A 15,305-nucleotide genomic window follows, 5' to 3' on the forward strand; every position below is an offset into this window, starting at 1 on the left:
CTAAACAGAAAATTCAGAAAATCATCCAATTAAAAGCATTGTAATTTCCGTATTTCTGCACCAATTTTACACGTGTCGTAATTTCGACTTTTTAAACGTATTTTTGGTCCTAATTGAAAAAGGTAGCCTCAAGGGTGCCACAATTATAATTTCATCGAAAAAACCCGTCTCACTTCCAATTTTTCCTATCGATTTACGAGCAAGTCCCTTTGTGTTTAATAATAATAATTAGAACGTGCATGTTTCCAGTCATTTTCTTTGTCCTTCGCTACAAAAGAACCTAAAAAATACAAGATGAAAAGCGATGAATTGTTGATGAAGTTCTCGGGATGATTGGAAAGTGGTGAAAGTTTTGATTGAAGGGTGGATTTCCAGTGCATTCGTCGTACAGCAGGTGTTCGATCGATATGCGCCACCGTGTCACTGCCGCAGTGAACTCGTTCATTCACGAATTTCAAATCATGCCTAGTGGCGCCCTACATAAGAATCAGATAATTGTAATATTTCTTTGTTTGCCACTACTTCTTTGTCCGCAGGATTTGCAATCAGCACGCGCCACACTCTCATTAAAATCTTTCTTTCTTCCCGAACTCATCAGTCCGAAATAAGCAAATTACTTCTTGCATCACAGTACCAGTTCTTCTGCCACCAAGCCCACATGTCACCGGTCATTAGTCATTACTAATAGCAGACTTGAATGAAACCACTCGTTATATCACAATAATCTAGTCGAGTGAAAGTGGATCAGAGATTTGGTCCAACCTACATTTCCTGGTCCTAACTGGTGATTTGAGCAGTATTGAATCAACATTCGCAAAGTGCAATTCTTTCCGAGAAGGCCTTTGGAGATGGGGAAGTTTGCCGGGTTGTTGGTTGTGATGGTTGTGGTGGTTAATGTGGCGGGATTTCCAGATGGGGCTCCAGTGGACGCTTGCGTCAAACCGAGACCTAATCAGCCCTATCATGGGCAGGCCCGGCCTCAGCCGCCGGAGACCAACCCGTTCCAGGTGCTGCAGGATGGCGCCCAGTACGGCCCAGGAACCCAAATCACAGGTACTCTTAATTAATTCAAATTAATTCCATAACTCGATTCAGTTATGTACCATCATTAAAATCACCGCAAATTGAGTTTGATTATTTTTAATTATCACGCGAAATTTAATTAGGCAGCGCAGTTTCCACATTCATGTTTACATCAGCCGTTATATAACTCCACTTCCAATAAACCGATTATTAACGTTAATTGCACAACTCTTCCTAATTAACTCCGTTTATTGTACCATCGAATTTCATAACAGAGTTCTTTCCTTTTAGTAACGATCCGAGGATCAGAGTATTTCAAAGGTTTCTTCATCCAAGCCCGAGATGTCGCTTCCAACGGTTGGTTGGGAAAATGGGTAGAAACCCCTAATACAAAAATTCATCCAGAATGTAGCGCCATCACCCATGCGGACCCGAAACCGAAGCAACAAGCAGTTTTTGTGTGGCAAGCACCGGATAATGTACAACCAGGACAAGTTTATTTCACGTAAAGTTTCCGGATTTTCATCGGGGTTTTGTTAATGTTTTTGTTGCAGAGGGACCGTACTGAAGGAATACACCACTTTCTGGTCCAACATCGTGTCGCAAGTCGCACAGTAATTTTGCACCGAGAAGTTTCTGTATTTTTCTATTTCAATAAAAAATATCTCCAAGAAGATTATTTCGGTATAAGCGGATAATCTAAATCTTTATCGTTGCTTGAAGCGAATTTCTCAACCAGAAATTGGATAGTTGGGGACTTTAATTAAACCTGTGTTTATGTAGAGCTGTTAAATTTTTCTGGTAACCGCTCGGTTTAATTTCAAGTTTGTTTTCGGTCTAATAAAAAGTTTTATAGTTTGCTATGAAGTTTGCTGAGTGATTGAGTGGATTTCTATCGGGTATCGACATTTTATGATAAAAATGACGGATTGCATGTCGAGATTATAAAGTTGTTAGATCAACACGATACTGTTTTTGTAACGAGAGAAATTGAACTGTTGGCGTCGCTTTTAACTAGATTTTTGTCGCATCAGGGAGATCAATAAAGCGCCCTAAAACCAAAATCGCAATTATTATTAGAGTATCAATTAAAAAAAACAGACAAAACTTTGACCTGGCGCATTCACCATTTTTATAGAGGTAAAAATTCTAAGCGTACGGAAACCCTAATTTAGTATTCAAAATTTTAACTAAAATCACGGAATCTCGTCTAATAAAATTTTCCTTCTGCAAGCTCTAGAACTCACCAAATTGTGCCTGTCGCTGGAAATCGATTAATGCAAGTTGGATGGCCATAAATTTAGTCTTATCTTGCTCAGAATTTCATGAGGAATCCGGAGATGTCTTCGAATCTCACCTACATCGACGGAGAGCTAGCATAAAAGCAAGAGAAATTTGAGAAATTTGCGATTTATAACAAGATGGGAAGTTTTTCTGAGCAATTTCTTTGATTAATTTCGAATTTAATTGAATTTGTTTAAAAGTAAAAGTGTTACGTTAAATTCTTTAATATTCCGTTTTTAATTAAACTGCTAAATTTAAGGAAGGAATAAACACAACTCTAATTTTTAATTCGAGATGAAGCCACCACCATTAAAACCAGAATACCGCATCAACAGCCACGAAATTTCGAATTTCACCCCTGCAGCCACCCACCTTTATTACCGAACTCTATAAATATCTACACGGAATCGCTCCTTCCCAACTTTTCCAAAGACGGTGCTCATCTTTAATTAATAAATTAAACTTTCCGTTCTTTTTCATCCAGTCCGCGTGAGTTATTTTAGGACGATTTACATCCTGTTTTATACCCTTCCTAAATCCTTGTATTTCTGCGTACTTCCGTCCAATAAAATGGGCGGCCACAAGATGGGGTTAAGGGAAAATGCCAGCGACGCGGGGGCGTCAGCGCCGCGCCGCTTATTCCCATTTCATGTGCAGTCCCGTGCAGTTGTATCGGATAGTCCTGAATACGTTTCGCGCGTGTTTGTAACAGCTGTGACTCCGGTGAGTACTCATTTTTAAAAAGAAAAGTCATTACAAAGAAAAACTTGAGAGTTTCGAATCGGTTTTTCTTTTCTATTAGTGTGAAGTCTGTGAAAAAACTGTTTTTTAACGAAATTATTCTCGAGATTTAAATGCATTCGTATTCATAGTACTGCTATACATTTTCTGCTGTCTTCGATCTTTTTGCCATCCATCATCTGTTTAATTTGTTCAGTAAATTGGATTTTTTCGAGCGCGTTGATGGCAATCAGATAATGGAGTCACTTCAAAACTTAGGAAAATGACACAATTGGAGTAAATAAATCAATAGACGTCACTTGTAAAATAACAGCTAGATTTTGGGAAATGTCGGTTACATTTTATAGACTTTAATATGGAGGACATAAAATGAAAAATTCACAATAATGCCAATAAACTGGAAACAATAAAAATAAAATTCGCGTCCGTAAAAATGCAAATTTGCTACTACAATAATTTTATCTTGGAAATTTGGTATTTTCGTGAAATGTTGACACAACCTCCCTTTTTGAACTCCCAAATTTTTCCTCGTCACGTCCCGATCGTTATTTCTCCATATTCTATTTATCTTAAATCTCGTTTACGAATTTAGAGCTAACTTTTGCTGAAAGCTGATTCTACGGTTGGTATGACTTTCCGGGCAATGCTTTCAAGTTGAAATTACATCAACAGAAGTGTTTCGCGTTTGTATTTATTTCAATAGTGAAAAAACTTAGTATATAAATAACGTAATTAAAGCTGAAAGCTCGTCTTTTAGAACACTATTAAAAGCGTAAAAGAAATAAAAAATTCCCTTTGTGTCTGTAGTTTTATTGCCTCAGTAAATTATTCCGGGGAAATATGGCTCTTTTCAGAGATTGAATTTAATTCCTCCAACATAATATTGTCATGTGAAAAAGGATGACATTGGCGCTCGTAAACAAGGGTAAACGTATAAAAATAGGAAATCTTATCAGTACACAATGGATCGAATTTGAGTGGGCGCCGCATTAAAATCGATGACAAAAATTATCGCGTTCTTCTAACCCACTTTACGTTTTTGCAGTTTCTTTCGGATTAAACCAACTTTAAGCTGCTGAAACTCTTCTTGCGAACAAATAAAAGCTCGCTTATTTTAAAGGATAAAGTTGTGGGGCGGCATTAAAGCGGATATTTCAGCTAGGTGAAAATATTTTCATGAATAAAACCGATACAGTGCTGACTAACACATTTGTGATTTAGAAATTAAAACCCAGTGAAACCGAAACTAAAAACCTTCTGCCCCTTTCCAACTTAAGCCCCATTAAACCTGCATTAATACTTCCTTTGAACCACGCCAAACGCAAACTTCCGTAAAATACCGTTTGTAATTAAAGCAGAAATGAAAACCGCGAAACTTCATGAAAACTGACGTCTCCCGTGGACACGACTTTCTCCATTTTTAATTCGCATTGTGACCCAAAAACGCCACGTCACGTTAAAAATACATTTTTGCATCGGTGATACTTTTTCTGCGCAGCTGCGAGAGATTTGATTAGTTTTACAGGAGCGAAATTTTTTCTCGTAAAGTTTAACAGCTTCAGAGGAGCTCCGTTTTTTAAAAAATGACGACAACTTAATTACAGTAACAAGCTCGTTCTGGGATCAAAAATTCGCAGTTTGCAAAGATCAAGAAATATTTGTTTTCTCATAAACTGTTTCAGTCAATTACTGCAAATGGTCTGCGGCAAGTTTAAGATGCATGGATTTTTTCAGATATTCCGAAGTTTATTGTTGTTTGATTATCGTAAACGGAATGGCGTTCTTACATTTAGGTGATATTTGTTGAGTTTATTTGATTGGGCGCTTCAATAATCGATAAAAATGTTATGAAAGAGCCATGTCGAATGGTGTTGGCAAAACTGTTTATTTATGTTTTATATACACACATTTATTTTTATTTTCGTGTTGTGATTGCTGGAGTGCGCTTCTTTCGCTTGAAATGAAGAAATGAAAAATTCTTTGTGGACCTGAGCATAAACAAAACGCCGTTTTGTATTTTAAATGTGAGTTTTGTTGGGTTATTGGACGACAAGAGTGATAGTTTGCTAAAAAAAAATTCTCTTATTGCTTCAGATCTTTGCAGGATTCTTGAGATTGTCGAATTTCTCAACTCCTCAAATATTTCCAGTTTGCAATTGTAATTTTTCAGAAAATTCTTTAGCATTACCTCCGCGACCTCAGCGTTGATCCCTTGAAATTACAAGAAAACAGATTTTGCGTACCTGTGTCTTAAACTTTAATACGCTGTTTGTAAAGCCCCCGGATCAAATCTCTTCGTCCGACTCAACTCTAAGTACAAAGTAAAGTTCAGCTTTGCAAGATTTAGCGAGTGAAATCCTGCCGCAGTCTTCACAAAGCACACACCTTTTCTTCATTCATGCGCTTAATTAGAAGAATTTCCGAGATAAATCAAGGTTTAATAGTTGGAAGCTTCGACTGAAATATTTTTCCAGAGGCAATTAAAGGCGCAGCTCACAAATTAAATGGAGCTGCCAACAGTGGGAAAGTAATTTACCCCATGCTGAGAGAAAATAACGAGTGTTCGGCCATTACGGGGAATCAAAATACAGAGGTCGATCGCCGGAAATGTCGGATACTTGTTGAGCGAAAAAACCGAGAAATTTGAGTGTGTTGTAAGTTTAGTGATGGATCGATATCTCATCTTCAACTATAACAAGAAACTTGGAAGTTTGACTGTTTCAATATTTATCTCTGCGAACTAAGGAGAAGTTGCAACCTCATAATCTGTATCGACCTGATTTTTAATTGCGGACAAAGTCGATCCATCTTTTGAAGAAAATTTAATAATGTTCCGAACGCGGCCATATTTCACAAACTTAGCGCAGGTAAGCCCCAATAAATTCCCCAACTTTAAGTAATAAACTTGAAGTGTTTGTTAAGCGACGGATAATAATTTTACGTCTCTTAAATTTGGTTAGGAGAACACGAGAACTGATTTAATAACCGATCTTCTCCTATTTCATTTCCTCACAATAACTGCCTCTTCTATTACGTGAAGACTGCCTGAGCAATTCAAACGGTGGCGGAACTGCGGTCTACTTAAACTAGATTTGTATGCACGGCGTTGGCGCATGAAATATCCAATGTAGAGGAAGGTTCAGACGACTTTGCGTGTGGTTCCCCATTGCACAATGTCCAAATGAACCCGCTGTTGGAATAACTGAGCACGTTTTGTGAAAACTTATCATTAGGGTTTAAGCCAATTGCTGCAATCTCAGGCGATTTACCTCCAGAACAGCTGTGCGGGGAATTGCGATTTCGTTAAAAGAAACAAAAATACTTTGTCCGTTCTATTGATACAAAAACGGTTTTTCAATGTAAATTTCCCAACACGTGTTTGCCCCAAAAACGTTGCGTGCCTGCGCGTCATTAATTCCGTGTTCTGTGTATTGATAACATCACACTTTCACAAAACAAAAAATATCTTTTCCGTTAAAACCTTAACGAAATAACCAAAAATCAATCGGATCAAGCGGATAACGATTTCATTTCCGCCCAACAAAGGTAAACGTCCTCCATGACAGCTCCTATTGGATTTCGCAAAGAAAACAAAATCTGTGGATTCGACAATTTCGCCATAAACTGTTCATGTGCATTCGGCAGGGTGTTGGGATACTTTACATCAATATTACCACATAGCCTACAAATTATTGCCAACTGTTGGTACAAGGGATTTATCCCTAAAACCCCCAACACCGCAAAGCACAGTCCCTTGTGTAAAGAAGCTCGCAAACTGTATCTATAGACACTTAAGCTCTTTTAACAGTAACTTAGTGTGAATCTATTTCACAGTTTTTACCAAGCGAGTTCTTTGAGACACCCGTTCAAGTTAGTTAAGCCACAACCCGTCATCTAAACTGACAAGTTCATTAGCACTTTGCAGCTTTGATTGGAACTGGCTTCGACAAGTTGAAGGAACGAATGTAAATGAAATCAGTGAGGAGCTATTCAACACTTCAATTCAATTTTCAGGCACGATCCAGCGCTCGGTAACGAGAACAAGAAAAATTATGGAGAGAATAGAGAGAACTAAATGGATGGAATTGCTTGTTGTCTTTTAAAGGAGAATAATGAGGTATCGGGTTTTATGACAGTGATTGTAATACTAACGTCAAACCAGAACAATGTGTGTTTTTACTGCGAGATGAGATGATAATGAGGCTACTCTTTCATGTCAACGCGACAAAGTCTCATAATCTCATTTATTCCGAGAAATGTGATATGCAGAACTGCAACTAATTGTGTAGTTTTGACGGTGAAGCGGCGAGGTTAACACGGTGAGTTAGGGGAGCTTTAAATTACAAATTTGGTGGACGAGCACAACTAAAATCAACTAAAAAAAAATTATTTTTTTTAATAGATCTTCTAATCACACCACTCAACAAATTTTAGACGAAATTTAAAATTACAAAATAAGTAGCCCGCGTTTACCATTGTTTTTTTCAATTTTGCTTAACGACTTGCAAAGTGATAAAACTCTATAATACTTCCTTAGAAAGGTAATTAAATAAGTTTCCAATAAACTATAGAAGGCGCCGGAAGAGTTAGTTTTTGTTAAGAAATTTGAGAAAAACTGATGAAAATTTGGAAAAACGAACGTTTTTTAAAAACTTTTTTTGAACATAAAGAACTTCTTTTGAGTGATTTGTTTTTTATTGCAATACGTCATTATAAGGGCTGAGATCTCTGCTTTCTAACGCGGTGTTAAACAAGTTATTAGCTCCTGCCATTTAAAAGTAACATGACAAAGAATGCAGAGCGATTTTTAGGAAAAAATCATGTTAAAGAATTTGTCAAAATTTAAATTTGTATGTCCCCAAAATTGTAGTTTTTCGATAAATTTCGAGTTTCTAAATGATTTTATTGGTCAGACAACGACACTGATTTTTTTATGAAATCGCCGAAAAATAAAAAAAAATTAAAAACTTTGCAGTTTTGACTTGTAACTTCTAAACGATAACAGATAGCAATGCATTTTCAGCGCGTCAAAAAAGCAAATTCTCAATCTTTTTAATGATGCATTACAGTAAAAAATCGATGTTATAATTCCTGAGTTATATGCAAACTTACATAAGAAAATCACTAAAAGCGGCGTTTTTTAGGACATAAGATCAGTTTTACAAAAATATTATGAAAAGTTCTTACCATAGCAATGAGTTTCACGGGTCATTGAAAAGCTGAAAACATTGTCGAGCAATCCCATACATTTATTTACAAGAAAAAATGAAAATAACAAGTTTGTACGGTAAAACCTTAAAATAATTTTCCAAGAATATCTTTGAATCCGGACCTGGTGGAGCAAAACAAATTTCAGATTCCTAATCAAAAGACCGTTTATTTTTTAAATTTGTAAACTAATGTAAACCATCCCTTTACAAAACAAATGTAAAACATTTTCGATTTGATTTGAGCCTGAAAATGGTGGATGCGCCGGGTTTCAAATTTTTAAACAAAAAATTATAACTTATAGAATTTGTTTCAAATTTACCTTTTGTAATAATTTTCTTTTAGGTATTAAAAAAAGTGGAAATCTCCCAAATTTTCATCACTCTATTCTTAAAACTAGCAGAATTACGAGTTTTAATAAAACATTTTTATAACTTTTGTTTTGCTTTATGAGTTTGAAATTTAACACAACCAACAAAAAAGTAAAATAAAGTAATTTCACCAAATTTCTTCAATTTATCTTGAAAACTACTAAAATTACAAACTATAGTATAAAATAGTGACAATTTTAGTTTCTCGTGAAAATTAAAATTTCTAAAATTCGTTATTATCGTTTTATAACGTTAGCTTTTGGCACGATTATTAAGCAAATAAAACGACGTAACCTCACCAAATTCTATTAAATTATCTTGAAAACTAGTTTAATTGCGGGCTTTAATGTAAAGCATTAAAAATATTTTTCAGACGCCATTTCGCCAGTTTTCTCTTCCAACTTGATCCGAAATATAAATTTCCGACTAATCGATATTGAAAGATCTTTTAATCCACAAAGTACAGTTAAACCAGAGTGCTATAAACTGTCTACATGAATAAAATATGTAGTACCTATCGTAAATTTGATCTCGATGGATTTTTGATGAACTCGTTAAATTTATTTGTTCGGACGATAGATTTTAGAACATTGCAATTGTAGCTCTTAAAATGGTTAATATTTATTTTAAATGCGTTTACGTACCTACAATTGACGCTTAATAATTTATATAAATTATTGTAGTTTCCAATTCCCTGATCAAACAATAATAGATGAATACGCAAATTATTATTTATTCCGACGAAATGTTTTCCTAGAAAACATTTCTCGTTCGTTCTATTTATACACTAAAACGTAGTTTATAGGCAACGTGCAACGTTTGCTTTGCTTTATAAATTATGAACTCATGCCGAAATCTGCAGCCTTTCTTCAGCTTTAATTTTAATGAAGAACGCTAAATCCGAGTTGGATAAAACACGTTTCACTTTGTGTAAACATCATCAAAAATTCAGTATTTTGCAAAAGATGAACCAAAGCAAGTATTTGTATTAAAGATGATGGAATTGTTTCCTCCATCGCATGTTAACTGCAACATAAACTAGTGCATCTTCGCGAGAATCACGCAAGGCCGCCATAAAAGAAAGAGGATAAGTGATATTAATGAAAGAAATCCTCGAAAGCCATGTCGGAATCTTTCATAACGATTTCTTACTGTTCTCGAAGTAAGCTGGGCATTCAACGAACCCACCCCATTCATCAAGATCAACAAAAACAAGTTGACTATGAAAAAGCAGTAATAAATTCTCTTGTGCGATCTCCAGAAGCGAGTCGACCCAACCGGAACCGACCGAGACGACCAAATAACTGACGAAAGCTCGAGCTTTGAAGCGGTGATTGTGTTGGAATAAAGCTCCTTTGGTTCTGATGGGGCAAAAGAACTTGATTTTAATGAGCTAAAAACAGAAAAAACGGAGCTTATTAAAGTACTAGTCAAATCGAACAAAGCCACAGCACGCCAATCGATACACCAAACACTAAATAAACAGCTGTTATCTGATACTGTAATCACTAAACAGCACAAAAGAGGTTCAAGTGAAAAGCATGTGGGACCAGGCTTTGTAGTTTCGCAACTAAAATAAGCAAATAACCACAGTTAAGTTGATGAAATTCCTCTTAAAAGCAAACTCACAAGTTGCAGCTTCTTTGAAACACCACAAAAGTACTCCTAAAAGCATGCAAATGTAAATGTAAGGTCTCTACTAAATAAGCTGCTTTTTCAGAGAAGTCTTAATCCCGAGACTTGAGTTACCAACGATAGTTCTTGGCTTTGAGAGCGACTTTAATTACCGATGGTGGCTTGTTTTAGAGCCAATTATGTCTTATATTTAACGGCAATTAAAAGGGTAAAATCCCCCTCGTGCTGTCTGAACACGCCTAATTAATACACTCGCTCACTTTTGATTTACCTTCTTGTTCAACATAAAAATTAACACTAATCCTGATAAAGCACAATTTCCAGTTGCAGCTAATTAAATCAGTTTTACAATGAAACGTGTTAATGGCATCAATCTGGTTCGACTGATTTATTTGTGGTTTAACATTAATGTTATTTTAACACAGATAATGACCCTTCAAATCACCTCGATATTTATTCAACGAACCGCAGTAAAATTCATCCAACATTTCTCTATTTTTGTGGAAATTAGACGAGATCAACAACCCTCGAATTCATTACACAAAGCGGCGTTTCTAGTTTAAGCTAATTCGAGAGAAAAATCAATGTTACTGCAATACCTTCCCTTTAAGATGACGCCATATCAATTTGCCAAGAGCTTAAATACTCGCGAAACAATTTCCTTGCAGAATTTCTGCTTAATGTTGCATAGAAACAGAAAGACAAGAACAGGGAATTTCTGTGATAAATGGTAGCATTTTAATCCTTTGACCCGTGCACAAAATCATTTATAAGAGTTAAACGAACACTTGGAAATATCTGGGGGCCGTTATTGGCTTATATATTTATTACCACGATCTACACCCCTATTATCTATTCCAGAGAGGCAATTTTTTACGGTCATGACACGTCTATCGAACGCAATTTGGGGTTTTTAGGTCACATTTTATTTTCCGGAACGGTGTGTCTAATTTTGGAGGCTTTTTACACAAATAGGTTCGGGTAAGATCTGTTTAATTAAAACGATATGCAAATAATGACCCCAACTAGACCAGGGACGCTTGGCAGGCCTGGATTAGACCGAAATGGGAAAAATTGAGCTGGAACAGAAAGGTCGCCACTTCAAATTATTCTAACGCTTAACTAGGCGAGGAAGGAAGTCGTTAGTGGTGGCTTTTCGTATCAGATCACTAAGTGGGAAATTTTCAAAGTTCTCACACAAATAGGAAATGTGGCAGTCGTGCGGCGAGTTTTACATAAAACATTCTAATTTTGTTAAATGGATATTTCGCTGTTTAAATTTACCTTTTTGAACGGGAAACTCAATCCCAACCATCTGCTTACAGAGCTGAACTAAAAATTGTCCGTTTTTATTTGAGAGCAAAAAATGGTGGATGCGCCGGGACACTTTTTTTTTTAATTTGCAAGATTCTCTATAATTTTCTTTTTGTTGTGATTTTTTTGTAGATTATTTGAAAAAAGTGATGATTTTTCATCGCTGTATTCTCAAAGGGTAACGGAATTCCACACAAAAAAAAATGTGAATATTTTATTACTCCAAAAGTTAAAACTTTGTAAAAGTGATATTTTCTAGTTTACGATAGTCAGATTTAGCTGAAAATAAATATTTCTAAAATTTCTATCTTCCCCTCTATAATTTTGCAATTTAGCACAGTTAAAACACAATTCAAAGATAGCAACCTCCTCAAATTTCAATTCTCTAGAGCGAAAATTGACAGAATTAGAAAATTTATTAGAAAATGTTGGAGTTTTCTTTGGCTCATTTAAAAAATAAGAAATTCTAAAATCTGTATCTTTTGCTCTATAATTTTGTAATTTAGCACAGTTGATAGATAAATCAAAAGTAGTAACCTCCCCAAATTTCATTTCTTTAAAGTGAAAATTAACAGAATTGGAAAATTTATTGAAAAATATTGGAGGTTATTGATTCATTTAGAGAACAAAAATTTATAAAATTTGTATCTTTTGCTTAATAATTTTGTCATTTGGCACAGTTAATAATTAGGTCAAAAGCAGTAACCTGCTTAAATTTCATTGCTCTAGAACAGAAATTGCCAGAATTAGAAAATTTATTGAAAAATATTTGAGAGTTTTGGCTTATTAAGAAAATAAATATTTCTAAAATTTCTATCTCCCGCTCTATAATTTTGCAATTTGACACAATTAATCTCTAGAGCGAAAATTGACAGAATTAGCAAATTTATTGGAAAATGTTGAAGTCTTTTGGCTCATTTAGAGAATAAAATTTTTAAAATATGTCTGGTGTGGTCTATAATTTTGTAATTTGGCATATTTAATAGATAGATCAAAAGTAGCAACTTCCCCACATTTTATTACTCTAGACCGCAAATTGACAGAATTAGGAATTTTATTGAAAATTTTGGAGATTTTGGTTCACTTAGAAAATAAAAATTTCTAAAATCTGTATGTTTAACTATATAATTTTGATTTTTAACATAGTTAATAGATCAAAAATTAAAAAAAATTAAAATTTTTATTGAAAAGCTTTTTTCTTCTCTTTTCTGCTCTACAATTTTGTAATTTGGCACAGAAAATAAGCTAATAGTTAGTAGTTATATCTCTAAATTTCATTAGTCTATCCTCAAAACCAAATTTTTAGAGTTTTATAGTTAAAAAAATTGCCTCCTTGATAGTTTTGATGTTTAACACACTTTACAATCAATTCAAAAATAATCGCAGCAAGTCAACCCTCCTATTGTTTTCGTCAACATCCAAAACTCCATAATCCCAAAAACACAATGAATTCGAAACCGAACAGATCCCTCCAAAATCCATCTGATTGTATGAGCATCCGCCTCATGAGGGATTAAAAGCAAACAATTAAAATCAACCTTCGCCTCTTCCCTCGTATTTCCAATTTTGCTTTAACAGGTGCACGACAAATTACTATCGATGTTCTCTCATCAAGAGGAAGTAAAATATGATTTATGAATCCTCTGGCTCCCTTGTTGTACGCACGCATAAATCATCAACATTTATAGACTTGCTGTTTCCCAACTGTAATTATTACGTGCTACTTGGAAAAATAATTTAACTGACCCAAATTCGCAGTTGATCGCTTGATCTGTTTCCATTGTGAAACTCGGAAAATTCGCTTTTTGCTCTGACAGATTTCAAACACGTTACGTTTAGTCCAAAGTTGGAGTAAATTAGGCTGTTAGTGCGAGCTCGTTAAATTTACAAGAAATCTCGAAAAACTTCTCTGTTTTAATGAATTTTTAGCAGGTTTTTTAATTATTTCTTTTGAGATTTCTCGTCTCTGCCATAATAGAAATTAATTACTTATTTATTATCGCGGTGTTTTCTCCTCTTCCCACGCCCAATTAATTGGCCCGAAGAAGGGGATAAACCCGCAAAAAAATAATAATGAGATGATCGATCCACCGGAATTGCCCCGAAGTGCTAAAAATTTCGATAAAGTAAGACACTTAAATTCTCTCTCGGATGCACTTTCCAGTAAATTCAATAAGAGCCCAGACTTCTTTCTAATTTACAAAGTGTTGAAAAGGCTTTATATTCTTGCGCCGGAAAAGTCTTACCACAGAACTCATAATGGTAATAATCATTAATTCTTTAAGTTGCACCTCAGCTTCGCTCAAATCCCCAAAGAGACTTTTCCTTGGAATGGATGGCTCGTACCGAGATAATGTTGTACAGAACTACCGAGTAATGTCGGCAATAAAACGGATACTTTCCGTTTTATTTTGTATTATACATGCCACTTTCAGGTTAATCGCATTTGGTGGAAACTTGGAACATTTTTAATTTGTTTTCACGCCAAATTACGTTAAACTGTAATAATCAGATTTCGGTCTAATTTCAGTAAATCAATACGAAATTAATTGGGAAGTTGAAGCTGTGGCAAATAATATCTCTAAAGAAATTTTTGATTTAATTTATTTTTTTCCAGGACTGCAACATGTCGGCTGTGTTCGTAGCTTTGGCCCTCTTGCTGGTGACGTCGAAACAAAGTTTTGTAGACACAGCTCCTTTGAATTCAGGTAATTAAAATCCTCTTCACTTTCCATCCCGAAATTGAAATGTTTGTCGTTTTTTTTCCGGTCAAACAAGCAGCGCCGGAAATCAATTCTGGCATGATTTCGATTGCATTCCTCGATTTTGATTACCAATTTAATCCTTTGATGTTCTATATACTCGTGATGCATTTCACATGTCAGAGAAAATGGAACAGAACCTCCATAAATTACCCATATCGAATTACACGCCACAATTAGTTATTTATGTCTTTAATTAAGAGACAGTCAAAAATGGTTGCTTTGCAATCATAGAATCTAATTAATGGTGGGATTACTTTGATCCTCCACGTTCTTATTTCAATTCAAAAGAGCGCGTTTAATTCCATCAAAGACGAAATCGACAATCGGAAATCGTTCGCTAAATAAATAAATCGTCTCAGTGGAAGCGACAAAGAAATTGATTCGTTCGAGGAAAAGGGACACTTCCATCCAACTTTATTACTTTGCATGAATTTGTGTAATCTGACCGAAAAGTTTGGATAGTTCGATCCAATCAGTCAAGGCTAAAACGGAGATAATTACCATACAAAAACGCGAATTGGTTTTTAACTCAAAGTTGAAAGTTCAAGAACCGGAACTTCGGACCCGTGTCACTTTGGATTTACATTAACGATCAGTTACCTGTCCTTTGAGGTAAATTTCGATAATTTAGTTTGTAACTCCATTTAGGGTTATTAAAGGGAGCGAACACTCGAGAAATATTTACTCGCTCACAATAGTTTCTAAAGTGTTTCGTAGTCACAAAGCGAGATGATAATAATAAAACATGCCACATGCGAGTTATCGAAGTTTTATGAACCGTACATACATTATTAGCAATGTAAATTCGAGGAATTGCAAATTTACGCATTTCGAGATTTAGACGCATTAAGTTTTATTAGTTTGCAATAAATATTGTACAAATTGGAACAAATATATTTTTTCTAGTTAATAGTGAGCTGTCGAATAATAAATTTTAGTTAATAAAACGTGGCAACAACCCAAC

At 35.1% G+C, this 15,305-nt stretch overlaps 2 protein-coding genes across 2 annotated transcripts in view; both read left to right on the forward strand.

Moving 5' to 3' along the window:
- The first annotated feature begins 541 nt into the window (after positions 1-541).
- Positions 542-1,881, forward strand: LOC148173662 (putative defense protein 3). The gene is made up of 3 exons (XM_088039171.1): positions 542-1,053; positions 1,315-1,528; positions 1,578-1,881. The coding sequence occupies exons 1-3, from the start codon at positions 849-851 to the stop codon at positions 1,639-1,641; spliced, it is 483 nt and encodes a 160-aa protein (XP_087895297.1). The 5' UTR covers positions 542-848; the 3' UTR covers positions 1,642-1,881.
- Positions 1,882-2,363: 482 nt separating this feature from the next.
- LOC148173663 (uncharacterized) overlaps positions 2,364-15,305 on the forward strand; it is a 28,859-nt gene continuing 15,917 nt past the window's right edge. Inside the window, exons 1-6 of the mRNA XM_088039912.1 lie at positions 2,364-2,399; positions 2,445-2,451; positions 2,508-2,519; positions 2,602-2,742; positions 2,792-3,030; positions 14,194-14,284. Of these exons, the coding sequence (XP_087896038.1) occupies positions 2,364-2,399; positions 2,445-2,451; positions 2,508-2,519; positions 2,602-2,742; positions 2,792-3,030; positions 14,194-14,284 (526 nt within the window). The remainder of the gene's footprint in view (positions 2,400-2,444; positions 2,452-2,507; positions 2,520-2,601; positions 2,743-2,791; positions 3,031-14,193; positions 14,285-15,305) is intronic.

Source organism: Gnatocerus cornutus, chromosome 6 (assembly GCF_029298725.1).
Source record: "Gnatocerus cornutus isolate USDA-ARS CGAHR chromosome 6, icGnaCorn1.1, whole genome shotgun sequence".
NCBI lineage: Eukaryota > Metazoa > Arthropoda > Insecta > Coleoptera > Tenebrionidae > Gnatocerus > Gnatocerus cornutus.